Genomic DNA, 20,773 nt, shown 5'->3' with positions numbered 1-20,773 from the left:
GAAAAGAGAGGTTCTATAGGCAGTGAACTGGCAGCAGAGGCATACAGTAGGAAAGTAGCCCAAAGCGCTTTACATCTTTATAGATCCATCAGCATGTGCAGGATTCTGGAAGAATCGCTAGAACGAAACATAGTGGATTCAACAATCAATGTCCCGATGAAACGGTGGAGCAAACTAAGGCGTGTCAAAAGGGAAGTCTCTGAGGCGCAGTAAATCCCAGATTCGATATACAATATTGACGTAAGCCTACGTATTCCACAGAGTTAGGAGAGTCGAGTTGAATAGTCGCCGGCTAAGGAAAGGCACAATTAGGTTGGTGAGTTTGTTGTTCAGGAAGTGTCTCTTAAAAGGAGAATGGCGGAATTATTAACCTTGTGGCCTGCAAAGGTCCTACTTGCTGATTCGGGGGCAACGTCGCGCCCACACTTTGTCCGGCCGTCCCCCAGACAACAATACAATGGCAAAATTGCGGCCAGGCGTCATAGGGTCCAGGCCTGAGTAGTACAAATATGCCCAGTAGCTGATTCCTTTCACCTGGGGATTGCACCGCCGCTCCTCCCCCCGTCTGTGTGGTGTGTACGCTGTCCCCCGGTCGGTGGCAGCGGCCATCAGGCCCAGTAGTGCCACCAGCAAGATGGCATCCGAGTGTCCTCTCACGAGTGTTGTCTCGCACAAGATGGCGGCCGGGATCACAGATTGCCTGTGCGGGAGACAGCACTCCTCACCTGTGAATTGTACCACTGTTCCTTCCGATCCCTCCGCAGGCCGCAGCGATCCGTCTCGCTTCAGGTCTCAGGCAAGGGGCACGAGGTCTCCACCGTTTGCGGGAAGATGATCCAGGCCGGAGTCGGACAGTTACGTCCAGTAGATGGTGCCTCTCACCTGAGAAGTGCACCGCCACTCCACCCACCATCCGTGTGGAGTGCACGCAGTCCCGTGTCTGGCATCAGCAGTCGTCGGGTCCAGGAGTGCCACCCGCAAGATGGCGGCTGGGGTAAGTCCTCTCGCGAGTATTGCCTCGTGCAAGATGGCGGCCGGGAGCGTCTCTTGCCAAGCCAGCAGCGCTCGGCGGCGTACAATGATGGCCAAGCGTAGGACCAGGGAGCGGCCTGTATGGGAGACAGCACCCCCCACCCGGGAACCGCGCCGTCTCTCCCTCCACTCCCCTCACAGGCCGTGCGGTGCGGATGCAGTCAAGCGGCTGTTAGTTCGAGCAGTGCCACCCCCAAGATGGCCGATGGGAGTATCTTGTTCCTCTTCAGCCGGAGACCCAGGTAAGGTGAGCGCCAGCAGCGAGACTGCTCCAGGTATTGGGTCACACTCTCTCCCAGGGCTCAATCCAGGGCTCGTCAATTGCTGGGCGGCAGTGTACAATAACAGGACGGCGTCTGGGACCCTCGTGACACAATCGGCGTTCCACCACCCACGGCACCGGGGAAATCAAGAATAAGAGTCTCTCTGGGGTAAATACAAGCCCCCGAGTCAGGAGGATCGCCAACAATGTCTTCTGAGGCAGGATGGCCAAGATTCGTCCTGGATGGAATCCACGATGCCCCGCCCCCGGAAGTCTCCGCTCCTTTAATTTTTATTGAACTGCGCAGACGCCGAAAGTCCGAGGTTTGTCATGGAGAACTTCGGGGGACTTTCGGTCCCCCGTTCTCCTTATCGCTGCCAGCGATCACACATGTATCCCCTATCCTGTGGATAGGGGATGCATGCCTTTTGTAGGACAAACGATAGGCCATTTTTTTGGGGGACGACGACTATATGGCGTTATCTACAGAGGGGGTCTGTATGGCGTTATCTACAGGGGGTGTCTGTATGGTGTTATCTACAGGGGGGTCTGTATGGCGTTATTTACAGGGGGGTCTGTATGGCGTTATCTACAGGGGGGGTCTGTATGGCGTTATCTACAGGGGGGGCTGTATGGCGTTATCTACAGGGGGATTTGGGTCTGTAAGGCGTTATCTACAGGGGGGTTCTGTATGGCGTTATCTACAGGGGGTTTGTATGGCGTTATCTACAGGGGGCTGTATGGCGTTATCTACAGGGGGATTTGGGGCTGTAAGACGTTATCTACAGGGGGGTCTGTATGGCGTTATCTACAGGGGGGTCTGTATGGCGTTATCTACAGGGGGGACTCTGTATGGCGTTATCTACAGGGGGTCTCTGTATGGCGTTATCTACAGGGGGGACTCTGTATGGTGTTATCTACTGGGGGACTCTGTATGGTGTTATCTACAGGGGGGACTCTGTATGGCGTTGTCTACAGGGGGATCAGTATGGCATTATCTACAGGGGGGTCTGTATGGCGTTATCTACAGGGGGTGTCTGTATGGCATTATCTACAGGGGGGCTGTATGGCATTATCTACGTTCCACCACCCACGGCACCGGGGAAATCAAGAATAAGAGTCTCTCTGGGGTAAATACAAGCCCCCGAGTCAGGAGGATCGCCAACAATGTCTTCTGAGGCCGGATGGCCAAGATTCGTCCTGGATGGAATCCACGATGCCCCGCCCCCGGAAGTCTCCGCTCCTTTAATTTTTATTGAACTGCGCAGACGCCGAAAGTCCGAGGTTTGTCATGGAGAACTTCGGGGGACTTTCGGTCCCCCGTTCTCCTTATCGCTGCCAGCGATCACACATGTATCCCCTATCCTGTGGATAGGGGATGCATGCCTTTTGTAGGACAAACGATAGGCCATTTTTTTGGGGGACGACGACTATATGGCGTTATCTACAGAGGGGGTCTGTGTGGCGTTATCTACAGGGGGTGTCTGTATGGTGTTATCTACAGGGGGGTCTGTATGGCGTTATTTACAGGGGGGTCTGTATGGCGTTATCTACAGGGGGGGTCTGTATGGCGTTATCTACAGGGGGGGCTGTATGGCGTTATCTACAGGGGGATTTGGGTCTGTAAGGCGTTATCTACAGGGGGGTTCTGTATGGCATTATCTACAGGGGGTTTGTATGGCGTTATCTACAGGGGGCTGTATGGCGTTATCTACAGGGGGATTTGGGGCTGTAAGACGTTATCTACAGGGGGGTCTGTATGGCGTTATCTACAGGGGGGGTCTGTATGGCGTTATCTACAGGGGGGACTCTGTATGGCGTTATCTACAGGGGGGACTCTGTATGGCGTTATCTACAGGGGGGACTCTGTATGGTGTTATCTACTGGGGGGACTCTGTATGGTGTTATCTACAGGGGGGACTCTGTATGGCGTTGTCTACAGGGGGATCAGTATGGCATTATCTACAGGGGGGTCTGTATGGCGTTATCTACAGGGGGTGTCTGTATGGCATTATCTACAGGGGGGCTGTATGGCATTATCTACAGGGGGCTCTATGGCGTTATCTACAGGGGGGCTGTAAGGCGTTATCTACAGGGGGCTGTGTATGGCGCTATCTACAGGGGGCTGTGTATGGTGCTATCTATAGGGGGCGCTGTGTGGTGGAATCTATAGGGAGGCACTATCTACAAGGGGGGGTTGTGTGATACCCAGCGGAGTGGGGCCCCAGTCAATAGTTTGCTATGGGGCCCAGTCTTTCCTATTTACGCCCATACCTCCCAATCGCTGCTCCCATACTGTCCCGCTGTCCCGGCCGGTCTTCAAAATGTCCCTCTGGGCGCTGCAGCAGCGATCAGAAGAAGGCAGGAGTCTTGCGGCGGTGTTCTCACCGGGATCGATGCCGGCCCGGGAGTGGACCAGTCCAGTCACCTGACCTGTCACCTGACCTGTCATTTGACCTCACCGGTCAGGTGACTGGACTGGTCCACTCCCGGGCTGGCATCGACACCGGTGAGAATGCCGCTGCAAGACTTTACATACAGGGGGGCTGGGTGGCATTACCTGCAGGGGGCTGGGTGGCATTACCTGCAAGGGGCTGGGTGGCATTACCTACCAGGGGGGCTGTGGCATTATCTACAGAGGGAAGTGTGTGGCAACAAATTTAAATGAAATTCATCCGATTTTAAAATGGACAGGGAAAAAAACGGATGCAAAACGGGTCAAAATCGGACGTTAAAAACGGCAACACGGCCCGGAACGGAATCGGAACGGATGCAAAACGCCCGGGAAAAAGGGCCCAAAACGGCCGTTTTTATCGGCCGACACTCGGACCCTGTTGTGTTAGGCCTCATTCACACGGCAGGGTTTCCCGGCCGGGTGCGGGCCGTTCATAAATCGGCCGGCACCCGGCTGCATTAGGAATAATAGACCCCTAATGGGGCTATTCACACGACCGATTTTTTGACGGCCAGTGAAACCGGCCGTCAAAAAATAGGACATGCTCTATCTTCGGCCGGGTACCCGGCCGCCCGGCTCCCATAGAAGTCTATGGGGCCGGGTAATACACGGCCATCACCGGGATGTGTCCCAAGTGATGGCCGGATTTTCCGGCGCTTGCGCTCTATCTCCTCCTCCTCACAGCGCAGAGTGCATGTGAGGAGGAGGAGTTGATGCCATTCTGACGAATGGCATCGCTGTACACTGTGTGGCAGGGCCGGGGTGTACAGCAGGTGGAAGGGAGCGCTGCGCTGGCTCCCTTCCCCTGCTTGTTTTAAAAGCGCCCTGGCCCGGCGACACCTTCGATGGCGCCGCTAGCAGCAGCAGCTGCTGCTGCTGTGGCTGCTACTACTGCAGCGACGCCACTATAGCAGAGCAGGGAGGTATCTCCCCGCTCTGCTATGTGCTAGCCGCACTTTAGCTCCTTGAAGGAGCGGAATCCCCGTGTATTCGGAGATTCCGCTCCTGGACAGAGCGCTTGATGTCTCTGTCCATATCTGGGCAGTGACATCAGGGGAAACTCCTGAAGCGGAATCCCCGAACACATGGGGATTCCCCTTCAGGGGATGCCGCTGATGTCACTGTCCAGATCTGCCCGGCCCGGCACGGATGCAAAACTTTATGCAAACCGGCCGGGCAGAATGGCCGATTTTACCGGCTGGCACTCGGGCTCGGGCGCGACCCGTTCGTGTGAATCCCGCCTGAATAAGGCCTAAGGCGGAATTCACACGACAGGGTTTCCCGGCCGGGTGCGGGCCGTTCATAAATCGGCCAGCACCCGGCTGCATTAGGAACAATAGACCCCTAATGGGGCTATTCACACGACCGATTTTTTGACGGGCCGGGAAAACCGTCCGTCAAAAAATGGGACATGCCCTATTTTCCGCCGGTTACCCGGCGCCCGGCTCCCATAGAAGTCTATGGGGCCGGGTAATACATGGCCATCACCGGAATGTGTCCTGAGTGATGGCCGGGTCTACCGTCGCTCGCTCTCTCTCTCCTCCTCCTCCTCCTCACAGTTCAGAGTGCATGTGAGGAGGAGAAGGGTCTTTTTTTGCTCCCTGTAGGAGTCGGAATCCCCAATCCCCGGCCGGGGATTGGGGATTCCGCTACAGGAGAAGTGAGTGACTACACTGTTCATATATGGACACAGCGAAGTCACTCACTTCTGCAGCGGAATCCCCGACTCTATGGCCGGGGATGCCGCTACAGGAGAAGTGAGTGACTATACTGTCCATATATGGACACAGCGAAGTCACTCACTTCTGCAGCGGAATCCCCGACTCTATGGCCGGGGATTCCGCTACAGGAGAAGTGAGTGACTATACTGTCCATATATGGACACAGCGAAGTCACTCACTTCTGCAGCGGAATCCCCGACTCTATGGCCGGGGATGCCGCTACAGGAGAAGTGAGTGACTACACTGTACATATATGGACACAGCGAAGTCACTCACTTCTGCAGCGGAATCCCCGACTCTATGGCCGGGGATTCCGCTACAGGAGAAGTGAGTGACTACACTGTCCATATATGGACACAGCGAAGTCACCCACTTCTGCAGCGGAATCCCCGACTCTATGGCCGGGGATTCCGCTACAGGAGAAGTGAGTGACTATACTGTCCATATATGGACACAGCGAAGTCACTCACTTCTGCAGCGGAATCCCCGACTCTATGGCCGGGGATGCCGCTACAGGAGAAGTGAGTGACTACACTGTACATATATGGACACAGCGAAGTCACTCACTTCTGCAGCGCAATCCCCGACTCTATGGCCGGGGATTCCGCTACAGGAGAAGTGAGTGACTACACTGTCCATGTATGGACACAGTGACGTCACTCACTTCTGAAACGGAATTCCCAACCTGTGGCGGGGAATTCCTCTCCAGGAGAAGTCAGTGACTATACTGTTCATATATCGACATTGAAGTCAGTGACTTCTCCTGGAAGGGGGGGAGGGGTGGGTGCAACCTACAGGGGACTGGGTGGCATCACCTACAGGGGCCAGGGTGGCATCACCTACAGGGGGCAGGGTGGCATCACCTACAAGTGGCAGGGTGGCATTACCTACAGGGGGCTGGGTGGCATCACCTACAGGGGGCTGTCTGGTATCACCTGCAGGGGGCTGGGTGGCATCACCTACAGGGGGCTGGGTGGCATCACCTGCAGGGGGCTGGGTGGCATCACCTGCAGGGGGCAGGGTGGCATCACCTACAGGGGGCTGGGTGGCATCACCTACAAGGGGCAGGGTGGCATTACCTACAAGGGGCAGGGTGGCATTACCTACAGGAGGCTGGGTGGCATCACCTACAGGGGGCTGTGTGGCATAACCTACAGGGGGCTGTGTGGCATTACCTACAGGGGACTTGGTGGCATTACCTACAGGGGACTTGGTGGCATTACCTGCAGGGTGCTGGGTGGCATTACCTGCAGGGTGCTGGGTGGCATTACCTGCAGGGGGCTGGGTGGCATTACCTGCAGGGGGTTGGGTGGCATTACCTGCAGGGGGCTGGGTGACATTACCTGCAGGGAGCTGGGTGGCATTACCTGCAGGGGGCTGGGTGGCATTACCAACAGGGGGCTGGGTGGCATTATCTACAAAGGGCTGTGTGTGGCAACAAATTTTAATGAAATTCATCCGATTTTAAAATGGACAGGGTCCAAATCGGCCGGTAAAAACGGCAACACGGCCCGGAACGGATGCAAACCGGATGCAAACCGGCCGACACTCGGACCCTGTCGTGTGAATGAGGCCTAAGGGGCTGTGTATTGCGCTACCTACAGGGGGGCTGTGTCTGGAGCTATCTACAGGGGGCTCTATCTGGCGCTAGGAACAGGGGGGCTGTGTCTGGAGCTATCTACAGGGGGGCTGTATGTGGAGCTATCTACAGGGGGGCTGTATCTGGAGCTATCTACAGGGGGGCTGTGTGTGGAGCTATCTACAGGGAGGCTGTATCTGGCGCTATGTACAGGGGGGCTGTGTCTGGAGCTATCTACATGGGGGCTGTATCTGGAGCTATCTACAGGGGGGCTGTGTCTGGCGCTATGTACAGGGGGGCTGTGTGTGGAGCTATCTACAAGGGGGCTCTGGTGGATGATTTTTCCATTGACCGGTAGCAGAGTTACACAACTGGGAAAAAAAAATCCCCATCATGTAACTCTGCTACCTGTCAATTGAAAAGTCATCCACCACAGGGTCTCCCTCTTGACTTTCATTGTTCTCATCCTTTTGGTTTGTCCTGCAGCTGCAGCTGCTGTGATGAGCAAATGTTATACCCAAGATAGGAAAAGTAACATAAAGACTATATAACCGGATCCATAATATCTGTGATATCCAGACAGTCTAAAGATCCGCAGTGAGAATGTGCGCGTGTTATTTGCAGAAGGATCTGGCCGCGATTTGATGTGTTTATGCCGGATATTGGGCGTGGTTAGGGGGCGTGGCTTATAATGTCCCTCTTTTCCGAATTCAAAAGTTGGGAGGTATGGTTACGCCCCTGGTCTATACCATATATGTGGTTAATTTTTGCGGGGCGCCATCTAACCTAAGGCCGGCATATATTTCTAAATCCCAGAAACCATCTTGTTTTTTAGTCTTTTTTATTTTCTATTTCATTTTTTAAGGAAATGTTTGGGATTATTCATGGCAGAAGTAAAACTTCGTGGAACCACATGCTGCCTAAATGGCAGACACGACCAACACTAGAGGGCAACATTTTGACCAGACACATCCGATTAACTTTGGTCTCCAAAAAAATGGCTGACGTCCTATCACTCCATAAGTCGTTTTGTCAGACTACATGTTTCCCTCTAGTAGCGTCTTGAGGTTACGTGTTCTCCTCTGCTATTGGCTAACGCAGAATGGGCGTTGATCTCCATAGTAACAGCAAGCGGTCGGCAGTGTGTGCGTAGAGTGCAGAGAAACTTGTGGCCCCGTCAGCTAACCTCAGTATCTACCGGACTGTCTGCGTCGATACAGGTAGTAGATAGGAAGATACTCATTACATATCCGGTCGTGCTCTCAGTTCTGCTGGTTGCGCATTGATGTGTTGTCATGTCTGCTGGGGTGTTTAGAGTGTTGTGCGACATAATGTTACGGCTGTCGTGCGTCTTTTGTGCTGTCTCAGTTGGAGGCAGGTCAATAGAATTAAAGGGGAAAAGCAGGAAACAGCAGTATTTCCTGTGCCTAGCCACAACTTGTAGAGAGGGAGATCATTTACAGAGGATGATGGAGATCTGCTGTTGTCACCGGGGCATGCATGGGCTGTTGCTATGCAACAGTCAAATTCCAACAAATATCTCACCATGCAAAAAGTCTGAAGAAACAGACAACATGATATAAATTTTTCCTTACCGGAAACTTTATTTTACTGTTTGCTGTTTTGTTCCGGCCGCCGTTGGGTCACGTGACCTGCACTCTGACTCCCTGAATCCTGCTGTGTGGACCTGGAGTCTCTCATGGGTTTTTCCCATTTATGACATGTCCACAGGATGTCATAAATGTCAGATAGATGAGGGTCCCACCTCTGGGACCCGCACCTATCTCTAGAGCGGGGCCCCTAAAACCCGTCCTACCTTTTTCTGCTCCCGCTGCCACTTCCTGACTATGGTCGGAAATCACACGAGTCAGCCGGAGCACAGAGTGGTAGAACGGAGTTTACGGGGCCCCATTTTAGAGATCGGTGGGACCCGCATCTATCTGACATTGATGACCTCCTGTGTATATGTCATAAATGTCTCTGATGGGAAAACACCTTTACTGCAAGTAAGGGAGGCTCGATGGAGACAGGAGGCGATGTCTTTTCATTCTCCCGACACTCTGGTAAAGTTACTGTGGGAGTGACAGCACAGCGTGATCTCGCGAGATCACGCTGTGCTGTGTGTACCGCTGAACATGAATGAAGAGAAGTGTATGTCCACTTGGGCATTCAGAACAAATTTGCATAACACTTAAAATGCTCATAACTTTGTCAAAAATAAAAGTTTTTTTTAAAAAGAACAACACATGACTTATCTACATTACAGCACCTATTAGATTAGGTAAAAGATGGGACAGTTATGAACTGGTGACAGAGCCTCTTTAATCACGTTTACAAATGGAGGGTGGAGTTGAAGTGATTCTTTATTGTGAAAAGTCACATGGGTCATTTTAATTTTCTTTTTAAAGGGCTCGTCTCATAAAGACAACACCTTTTTTAATTGAAGCTGTCCGGTGATGAGCTGATCGGCATTGGTCCAGTTTCTGAAATAACTGGTGAACAGCTGATCTTGCTGGAGGGAGCTGCGGCTGGCCATACATTTACCATGAATGGTTGATCATGTAAGGCCATGTTCACATCTGAGTTGGAGGCTTTGCTATGGGCCTCAGTCACAGATCCAGCCAAAAATACCAGGAACAATAGCGCAGCATGCTACAGTATTGGTTTTGGTAAAACCACAGACCCCATGACGTAAACACGATAGTACACATTAAAGTCAATGGGCTTTGTCAGGCGTCGATGGTGTCCGTTATGTAACAGAACTGGCGCTTTCGTTGTTCTACTCTGACAGAGCAGAACAACGGAAACACAGATACATGTGCGACCTTAATACATGGACAGGCTGGGTCCACTAGTTCAAGAGCTATAATTTGTCAGCAGCTCACCTCTCTGGCTAATAGAAGGGGGTCTCAAGCAAAGGAACCCCTCTCTATGATATCCATATGGTCTAAAAGGGCCCATATGTAAGGGTTTGTCTGATCACAGTAAATCCCTTTAAACGGTGTCTGTCATCATATTTTCGCCTCTTAAACTTTAATATCGCTATATAGGAAAGGATGATAGGTTTTCAAACAGGCCTATAATGCCCAAGTCATCGTGAACCATAAAAAAAAAAGCTCTGGGAGCTGCATGCAAATGAGCACTGAAGTGTCCTGCAATCCAGAAAGTGTCCTGCATTCTAAGCAGCAGCCACGTGAATGGCAGGACACTTCCTGGACTACAGGACTCTTCAGGGCTCATGTGCATACGGCACCTGGAGAAATAAAAGCACTTTTTTATGGGTCACGATGGGCTGACTTGGGCATTATAGGCATGTTTGAAAACCTATCATTATCGCTGTGGCGATTGGCTGATCGCTATGGGTCCAGATCCTGTAACCCCCTGGCAAATTACTAATTTTCCCTTGGGAAGTTGCCATTGGCAGCGGATGCTGCAGGAGAGAGGTAGTAATACAGGACGGCCATTTATCTAGTAAATGGAAGGCATAAGTTCACAGGAGCCTATGATTGGTAGCGGCTCACCGCTCTGGCGCATAGAGGGGGGTTCTGAGTGGAGGACCCTCATCTTCGATGTCTACGTGCCCTATTGTTACCCGACAAATGCTATAAGGTTTGTTTTCTATAACATATTGGGGTGTTGCCAAAATCACATCACCATAGGTAAGCGGGCCGTGTATTTTAATTTAGGTCCTAGTATGTGAATGCTAATTTGTATTATAAATGATGTGACCTAATGAGAATATATAACATCCTAATCTTTCCATTTTGTCCAAGCAATGAGTGGAATCTACCAAGGAACGACCAAAACCTATGAAATGCCAATCGATCATCTGGATTACAAGTTTATTGAAGAATGTAAAGACATCAAACATCTCGAAAAAATCTTGAGCGTTCTAAGGTAATAATCCTTTATGTAACAGAAGATATTATTCATTATCCAGTATGTGAAGCAAATGGCATAGTCAATTTGGTTCTCAAGCATTGAGAGAATAGCTAGGTGAATAGATCCTAGCACGGTTTACAGCAGCACAGGGTATTTCAGGAGATAAATGCTCTAATTGGGGGTACATTTTTTTTTAAATAAAATAGTGCATCATTGTGATTGGTGCAACTTCCTAAATACATTTTATTAAAAATAATTTTTACTTTTTGAGATACAGCTGCTTTGTATCCTGTATACAGAGCAGCTGTATCATTCGCAGAGACCTTTTTTCAGGCAGGTCAGCAGGACTGATGGGTTCATTGACAGCGGGGCCTGCGGGTCTTCACCTCCTAGGTTCATAACTTAGATGTGATTGATTACCGGTGGATCCAACCTGTCAGAAGCACGCAGGACCTGCTGTCACTGAATCCGTCACTCCCACTGACCTGACGGATTCAGGTCTTGGCGAACTATACAGCTGCTCTATGTACAGGATAGCAAGCAGCTGTATCTCATAAAGTAAAATAAATTTTTAATAAAATGTATTTATAAAGTTGCACAAAACACTGATGCACAATTTTATTTAAAAAACAAAACTATTTCAAAGGTGTACATAGCATTTAAACAAATTTTCCTCTGTGGTAATGAGAACTCATCTCTAACTCCGTATACTGCCCCATTCTTGGGTTGGGCAAGCCATGTACGCCCAGTTTAAATGACATGTGAAGGGCAATCTTAAAGGGGTTGTCCAGCCCCTCTCTCCCACCCAATCTGACATTGGTCATGGAAAAACGCTGTTGCATGCCGGTCAGGACAGTTGTCGAGGTAAGTGTCTGACACCCAGCAAGTATCGTGCACGACTCCTATTCTAATTAATGGGACACATGTACGAAACTTGCTGGAAATAGGACGGTTCCCAGTGTGCAGCAGCATCTCTCCATTCCAATGTCAGATCAGGCGGGAGAGAGTGGCTGGACATCCCTTTTAACTCAACAAGATGGCGGCATTTCTTATTTTTTTCTATAGGGCAGAGATGGTGGAGTAGAGCCACTTCTTTGTTAGGTAATAAATACTTTATCTAACTGCAATTAAAGTCTGAAAATTTATATTCGAGTGCAGTTAAAGGGGTATTCCCATCTAAGATATCCATAGATATGCCGTTAATGTTTGACTGAGGTGGCTCCTAGCTCTTGGACCCGCACCTTTTTTATAATAGGCAGTCCCCCGTCCAACCTGGTGAGACACCCGATGAATCCTGGTGGCAATGAGTGGAGAGCAGGCCGTGCATGTCCGCAGCTCTCTCCATGGTAACACAAGCGCCACCCAACCTTCCAAACACACATACTAAAAACTTAATTAATAAATAAAGACCAAGAGACAATGCAGATGGAATAAAATGGCCGCGGTATTTATTAAGGGGTTACATAATAAATAGAATAAATAAATATTAAACTTGTAATAAATACCAAATATTTTAATAAATATTAAAAACCAATAAATATTATACCAATAATTCATGACCTTGTCCACCCATAAACTGGCCGACTAACCCCCCACTAACAATATACCCCGACAATAAAAGGGAGGGGGAGCGGGGCAATGATGTTCCTCTTCTTCATCTAACTCGGACGGGCAGCAGACCACTCCAAAACTTGGGAATATATATTCAAAATTCCCGCCTTTTTACCAAAGGGAACCAATGAAAACACCAGATTTTCCCGCCACATAGGAATTTTCCAGAACCTGTACGTGCCAAGACCAAGTGGGTGGGGCACCACTGACCTGAACCTGACCTCATACAGGTAAGTACCAAATAAAAATAGGGGAAAAAGAGGGTTAAACCAAATGACCATTAATTAATGACCATAAAAGGAACTGGAGGAAAAAGGAGAAAAAAAAGGGGGGTGGGCGCCGTGTTACCATGAGGGGCTACCCTGTAAACAGGCTAATAGCCCCTATTCAGTCTGTTCTATAGGAGTTACGAAATCGGCCGAGCAGGCGTGGGAGATTTAACAATTCTGTCCTAAAGATGAACAGGAAAAAAACTTGATAAGACAGGCAGAAACTACACCAAATGAATCACAGGGGTGCACGCTGTATGATAAATTTGACTCATCTTGTTAGATACTTTTCCTCAAGCCACCTCTTGGCTGGTATACTTTACACCAATATTTTGCATCAAAAGAATGTCGCACGCCATTATTCTGGCGCATTTTATGACTGTCGAGTGAGGAGTAAAAAGTCACATAATAAAGACACATAATAAATTTGGCGCAAGCATGTACGACGGTATTTTTTTCACAATTTGCCTTGTAAATCTCCCCCTTGTTCTCTGTCGCAGGCATAGGGCCCGATATAGCACGTCTCCAGAGCCCTGCCAAGCAGCAGCCTAGATCTGACCTTTCCGAAACCCCCCTGAATCTGATCGCAATCTGTTGTCATTGCCTCGCTATCCATTTGTTCTTGGAGAAGAAGAGGATTGGCCAGCATTGTTTTCACTCCGGTTTAGTGTTGCTGGAGATCACCCTCAGCTGCTCCTTTCTCCTCATTCTGCAGAAATAACATTCATGTATGGGAGAATCAAACGTGCATTAATGGGAGGATTAAAGTTTAGGCTGGACTCACATTGTGCGTTTTTGTTGTGTTTTGAAATGCTACCAGAAAAAAATCATCTTAAAAACGTTTGTCTTTTTTTTGGTAGCGTTTCAAAATGCAACAAAATTGCACGATATGAACCAAGCCTTAGGCCCTGTTCACACGGAGTATTTTTGCAGGCATAAGATTCTGCCTATAAAAATCAGCTCCGGTTTTTTTTAAAGTGGTTTTGCACCACAGGAGTTTTTCAAAGTGTTTTTTTTGCCACAAATTTTGCCGTTGCTGCGTTTATTTTATCTCCTCCTTCAACAGGCAAAGGAAAAAAGCGAGAGCGGTTTTTGCCCAAAAAAACGCGTCGGCCGTTCGCTGCGTTTTTTTCCATCTCCCACTGATTTAAATCGGGTTTTTGTGGCGGAAAACACCTCAAGATAGGGCATGTCGCGTTTTTTTTCCGCTCACGGGACAAATAAGCCTCCACCTCTTAATTAAATCAATGGTAGGCAATTTCGGCTGTTTTTTGTCGCAGTTTCCGCGGCAAAAAACTCTGTGTGAACAGTGCCTTAGAGGGGGGATTAAGGTTAACTGCACTCACATTTTAAAAGGGTTTTCCAGTCCTAAGAAATTGATGGCCTATCCTCCTGATAGGCCAACAACACCTAATCGGCATCAACACCTCCCGACACCCCTGCTGATCAGCTGTTTTGCTGGGGCCGCGGTGCTCATACGAGCACTGCTTCTCCTTCATTCCTAATCTGCTCATACTGTGAAATACCCTGACACACTTGTTGCGCCAGTTCACAGTATTACTTTACCTTGAATGGGAGAAGGCTGTAATACTGTGAACCCTTGCTACAAGTGTTGGCGATTCACAGTACGAGCACGTTGAAATGAAGGAGAAGCAGCATTCGGACGAGCACTGCGGCCCCTGCAAAACAGCTGATCAGCAGGGGTGGCGGGAGGTGTTGATGCCGATTAGGTGTTGATGGCCTATCATGAGGATAGGCCATCAATTTCTTAGGACTGGAAAACCCTTTTTAAAATGTGAGTGCAGTTAATGGTCACACAGAGTTCGGCCGGGAGTCGGACCCAAACCAATCAGTTATTGATGGCCTATCCTCAGGATAAGCCATACATCTTTCTTTCTTTTTTTTTTTTTTACAAAAACTTTATTCATATTTTAAATATTACAAAAATAAAAAATACATTACAATAGCATAAAAATGCTCTTAAATATTCCTCATAGGTCAATGCCCATACTCCCCAAAAGGAAAAAAATACATAGTAGAAAAAAAAGGGGGAGCACAATACATAGTAAAAATGTTTCCATTATTTTATAATCCAGAGTTTTAGTCCTTCAAAGATAGCCATCTAGCCCATTTTGTAGTAGTTTGTTGCGTATCTAGTATTCCAATTTCTGCTAAGCACACTTCGTAGGTAGAGCACTGGTTCACCATCGATTATTTAGGACTGAAAAACCCCTTTAAACGAGCTTTAATTGTTCCTTAGAGGGGTTCAATGTAAATACAGCTTAAAGGGGTCATATTAATTAGACATTGATGACATATCATGTGGATATGCCATAAATGTCTTCCAGGTGATAGTCCACCTATCGGGAGAATGAGCGTCCCCTGAATGCCAAGGATTCTGGTCTGGGCTGCCTCCAGGAGGAGACTTGGATTGTTTGGCTCTCACAATTTGAGTCTGTGGCGTTTACCGACGGTTGGGCAAGCTCTATACAAGGTTATTTCTGAGATGGTGTACGTGTACTGAAAGAGTGTGATTGTCATTGTATAGGTTGGGAGAGGAAGGGCACTACCCAGATCTGACAACATTTTGTGAAAAGAGGATTGAATCTTTGTCTCCAAACAATCGTGCCCTAAGGAAAGACAAACCACCTGCTACTGCCGCAGACTTCTCTTTGGAAGATTGGCAAGAGATTGATAATGATTTGAAGGTAGGCAGTGCCATTATATCACTTTATTTGTGTCTAAATAATTATTCATGTTTAAAGGGTTGTACATGATGCGGCCGAGCTGCAATAATTGCTGTGTGGCCTGTAAACACGTGGCAAAAATGGATTTGACTCCGCGGCACGTAGAGGTGATTTCACCTGTACTTGCCACGAAACCGTGGCAATTCGCTGTAAATCGCAAGTGTTTTTTTTATTTTTATGTGTGGATCCCAGCTGTACGGCAATTAACCCAGCTCAGCCGCATCCTGTACAGGCACCTTACGATGTAGGATGAAATCACAAGGGCCAGGTTTGTGCCTATCCAGTAGTAGTCTACAACATTTTTTTTTTTTTATTTTTTTTAAATATGTAAAAAAAATATTTAATTATTGCTGAGGCGTGGGATGCTGTTTGGCAAGGTTCTCACTGGGGACTTTATTTCCTTGACTATAAAATAATAAAGTGACTATACAAGGTCAAAAAAATTCAAATACCGACTCATTGACCCTTCAGAGTCACTATTTTGTTACCATGTTGTATGCGGCATGTCACTTCAAAGACCGCTACAATCTAAACCTCAGATGGACAGCTTTAAGTTTAAGGGCTTATTTACACGAGCGTGTTAAACATCCGTGGGACGTCCGTTGAAACAGCAGCCATCCCACGGACCTATGTAATTCAATATGGCCGTTCACAGAGCCGTTGCTTCAACGGACTGTGTAAAGGGTCCGTGCGAAAATAGGACATGTCCGTTCTTTTCGCGCATCACGCATCCCTCCATGGACTGAACTATGGGGGATGTGTGTCATCGCGTCCCGCAGCGCTGAGCACGGATGCACCTCGGACGTGAAAAATGGCAGTTCGTGTGAATCAGGCCTAACATGGGTAAAGGGAGTAGAAAATTGTGCTTAAAAGAGAATTCCACATGCATTTTTTTTATGCGGTTTTTACATTTTGATGCGCAAATGGGTTCAGTTTTTATTCTGCAGGTTTTGGTGTATTATTTAATAAATTAGTCAGATACAATTCGGAGATGGAAATTGACCTGTTGCGGGTTTTAAAATACGCACCGCAGGTCAATTTCGATGCAGAAAAAATTTGCAACGCGTAGATGAGATTACTTGGTATATCCTCTCCTTAGCTAGTACTGTATTACGCTGCGGATTTGCCGTAGAAAGTTTCGCCCTGCAAATCGGCACGTTCTATACATTGTGTGTATGTGCCCTAAGGCAAAATTCCATTTGATCTCAGGCAACCTGAATTTCATGTTTTGGCTAGAGTTGTTCTGCTGCACATAGAAATAAGAACTTCTTCTGCCACATATATTTTGTTTTAAGGGTCTGTTCACATCAGCGTCACCCTTCCATTCATGGGTTCTGTTCGACATTTTCATCGGTGGAAACCATAGTTTCCGTTTGCGTTACCATTGATTTCAATGGTAATACCTCCGTTACAAGTGGTTTCCATTCCGCAAGGTCTCTTTTTTTTTTTTTTTTTTTTCTTTGTGGAAACTATAGCGTAGTTGACTGTGCTATTGATTACGCACAAAAAAAAAAGGGATTTGCCCCATATTAGGAGGGCAAATTCCTCTATGAGTCTAAATAAGGCAATCAGAATAAATCTCTGGATCAATGTCCCATCTCCAGAATCTAGTACATATAAGGCCATTTTGACTTCACATATACATTGGGGAAAAGCTCCCGCTGTATACGTTAAACGTAGGCTGGGACGGATGCCTAACAGTGGCATCCGTCACCATACACTTTGGAGTCATGAGAGTTCATGCCGTATATGTTAAACGGATACCACTATAGTCTATTGGTGACGGATGCCACTATTAGTCAGCTATTTAATGTATATGTCGCCTATAGACTATAATGGTATTCCTTTAACATATACAGCATGAAAAGCTATTAAAAATCCCATGACGTATAAGTTAAATGTATAGCTGTGATGTATGCCATACAGTGGTATATGTCACCCATGGGCTTCCATGGTAAATATATACCTTGCAGATGTAATAGTGAGGTCTAATACGCTATTCCATCATTAAAAAAGGGTATACTGACATATAGTAGCCCGACGGTGGCCAAAAGAATATACTTTTGGCCTCTGTCAGGTTCATGGAGCCCTATGGACACGTTTACCATGTGCGTCAGGAGCTTCCCTGACGTACACGCCAAATGTAGGGCAAAAACATAATGTGAACAAAGCCTAACTTTTAATATTATATTTTTCAAGAAAGGCATTTGATCCCCTTTTGAACTTCTTTAACGAATCGACCATCACCGCATCCTGTGTGAGTGTCACATAGTCTCACTGCTCTTACCTTAAAGAATCCTAACTAAATAACCCCGTTTGATGATATTTCTTGGTACTGCAATCTAACCATTCCCCTAATTACCTTTGGTGCCCTCCTCTGCATGCACTCCAATTCAGCTATGTCCTCGTACATCGGTGCCCAAAATTGTATGCAATATTCCACGTGTTTATTTTCTTCATGGTTCATGCTACAGCTTTTTTTTTTTTCCTCATTTTCTTTCAGAATTTTATAACAGACATAAAACTTAAAGAACAGGAGCCCGTCTCTGAGCAAAACACGGATAATTTGCCACCCATTCGCAATTGCTCTAATGAACCAGCAACTAACAAGGTATTTTTTTTTGCTTATATGATAACTATATCATTTATAGGTACATATTTTATTATGTTATAGATCTGTTATCACTGGCAAGTTCTGCAGTTCTCCAGGGGACATTTAGGCCTCATGCACAGGGCCGTGGCTGTGCGCACGGTCCCTGATTATGGCATGGACAGGCAGCAGAGTGTCATCCGCGTGCCGTCCGCAATCACGGACCGTGCACACACAAAATGTGCATTCATTTCAATGTGCCCGGGCTCTGGGCATTGCATGGACCGTGGAAACCACGGTCGTGTGCATTGGCCCATAGGTTAGCATGCGTTTTTATACTATACAATTGCGGATAGTGTACGGCTGCAAATGCACGGTCGTGTGCATGAGGCCTAAGCATTACAGGGCAGCCATTGAAATCAATGAGTTTCTGTGTAGCGCAAGACATACGGATAGAAGTTATTTAAAGGGGACCGGTCACTTCTCCTGACGTGTCTGTTTTAGTAAATACTTGTATTCGAGAGAAAATAAAAATCCTGGAGCATCTTTTCTTAGAACTCTGCGTTGTGCATTTCCTCTGTTTATTCCTCCTAAACATTTATGAATAAATTGACAACTGGGTGTTACCAGTTGGGGGGGGGGGGGTTGTGTGTCTCTACACAGTCTAACACTGTCCAATCAGTGCTGACAAAGAGAAGGACTGCGTTGGGACACGTCCCCTTGAAAACTGGGATGGTAACAACCAGTTGTCAATTTATTCATACATTTCTAGGAGCAATAACAGAGGAGTGGCACAGTGTAAAGTTATAAGAAAATATGTTCCAGAATGGTTTCTTCATTGGCAACTAAAATAGACAGGAGCCTATTTTATGTCAGGAATGTGACAAGTCCCCTTTTTTATTGGGACATATGGACAGGGATTGTCTTTATAAGAAAATTCTTCAAAGAGGATCTGTCTGTTTTCCTGAAGTGTGTTGTAGTAAATACTTGTACATGAAAAAACAATTATGGAGCATCTTTTCCTGGAACTCTGCGGTTGACCATTTGTCTTGTCAATGGATCCTGTATCTACACATTATAGCACTAGTCAATTAGTGTTGACATTTTCAAACTGTATAGGGACACACCCTATAGACCAGGCGATCGGTAATGCCCAGTTGCCCTCTTTAACCCCTTGGCTACATGCCGCCAGCGTATGTATGAAGGGTAGCAGGTATGTATACAGCTGACACCCTGCTCTAACTGCCAGGATCGGAGATAACTCTTCTCACAGCCATTTAAACTACTTAGGTGCAGCGGTCAATAGCGATGGCAGCATCTAAGCCAATAGACGAAGGAGGAGCACTCTGCACCTCATCGGCCTCGCCGCAATCCACGGGGTGTCCATGGCTTGTCGTGACAGCCGGGGGCCCTATGAAGGCCCATAGGTCGCCTATCTTAGTCCTCCTATTAATCTAACTACCGCAAGTGCAAAATGTTCCATTGTGGGTCTAAAAAAAAATATTTAAAAATGAGTTTAATAAAGTTTGAAAATGTATAAAAAAAAATATTAACAGTAAAACAAAAAAGTGTTAAAAGTAATGTAACCAATACAAAAATAAGCATAATTGGTACTTCTACGTCTGTAACAATCCAAAGTTTTTTACAATATAACGTTATTTCTTCCGCAGTGTGAACGTTGTAGAGCAAAGCACACCCCCTAAAAATTTAAGAAAAAGTGTTTAAAAAGTCTTATGTACCCCAAAATGGTACCACAAAATAAACACAGCTTGTTACGAAAGAATTACGGAATAATAAAAATGGAATGTGGCAAATTTGAAACAAATTGTTTTTATTTTGTAACCGTGGTAAAACATAAAAAATATATACAATTGACAATCGTAAAGTTTACATAAAAATCTGTAAATAATTTTTAGAAACTAAAAAAAACCAAAAACAATGGAGGAATTCTTGACCGAAAAATAAAAAAAAGTTTTGGCTCTTGGAAGGCAAGGAGAAAAAAATAGAAAATTAAAAAAAAAGAAAACTCCTTTATGTGTACACTGTTTGTAGTTTTCATGTGAAGACTCAAGGCACATTGTTCTTTTTAAAGAGGCTCTGTCACCACATTATAAGTGCCCTATCTCCTACATAACGAGATCGGCGCTATAATGTAGGTGACAGCAGTGCTTTTAATTAAAAAAAACGATCTGTTTTCACCACTTTATTAGCGATTTTAGATTTATGCTAGTGAGTGTCTTAATGCCCAAGTGGGCGTGTTTTTACTTTAGACCAAGTGGGCGTTGTACAGAGGAGTGTATGACGCTGACCAATCAGTGACCAATCAGCATCATGCACTCCTCTCCATTCATTTAGTCAGCGCATAGGGATCCTTTTAGATCAGTATGTGCTGACTTATACTAACACATTAACAATGCTGAAGTGTTTAGACCGTGAATAGACATTCCACGGGATGTCTATTCACAATCTCTGCACTTCGTTAGTATTTCTGTGGTACTTACAGCAGAGCAAGCGTAATCTCGCGAGATTACGCTGTAGATGACAGGTTACGAGATTACACTTGCTCTGCTGTAACTTCCACAGAAACCGTAACGAAGTGCAGAGATTGTGAATAGACATCCCGTG

The 20,773-nt window shown here is 47.0% G+C and overlaps 1 protein-coding gene across 1 annotated transcript in view; it reads left to right on the top strand.

Moving 5' to 3' along the window:
* The first annotated feature begins 8,136 nt into the window (after positions 1-8,136).
* SPAG1 (sperm associated antigen 1) overlaps positions 8,137-20,773 on the top strand; it is a 58,330-nt gene continuing 45,693 nt past the window's right edge. The window contains exons 1-4 of the mRNA XM_075825949.1: positions 8,137-8,269; positions 10,823-10,946; positions 15,360-15,519; positions 18,062-18,169. Coding sequence (XP_075682064.1) covers positions 10,825-10,946; positions 15,360-15,519; positions 18,062-18,169 — 390 coding nt within the window. The 5' untranslated portion in view covers positions 8,137-8,269; positions 10,823-10,824. The remainder of the gene's footprint in view (positions 8,270-10,822; positions 10,947-15,359; positions 15,520-18,061; positions 18,170-20,773) is intronic.

The sequence above is a fragment of the Rhinoderma darwinii genome, chromosome 5, assembly GCF_050947455.1.
Source record: "Rhinoderma darwinii isolate aRhiDar2 chromosome 5, aRhiDar2.hap1, whole genome shotgun sequence".
NCBI classification, from domain to species: Eukaryota; Metazoa; Chordata; class Amphibia; order Anura; family Rhinodermatidae; genus Rhinoderma; species Rhinoderma darwinii.
The sequence above is the reverse complement of the archived record's forward strand: the minus strand, read 5'-3'. Positions and strand labels throughout refer to the sequence as shown.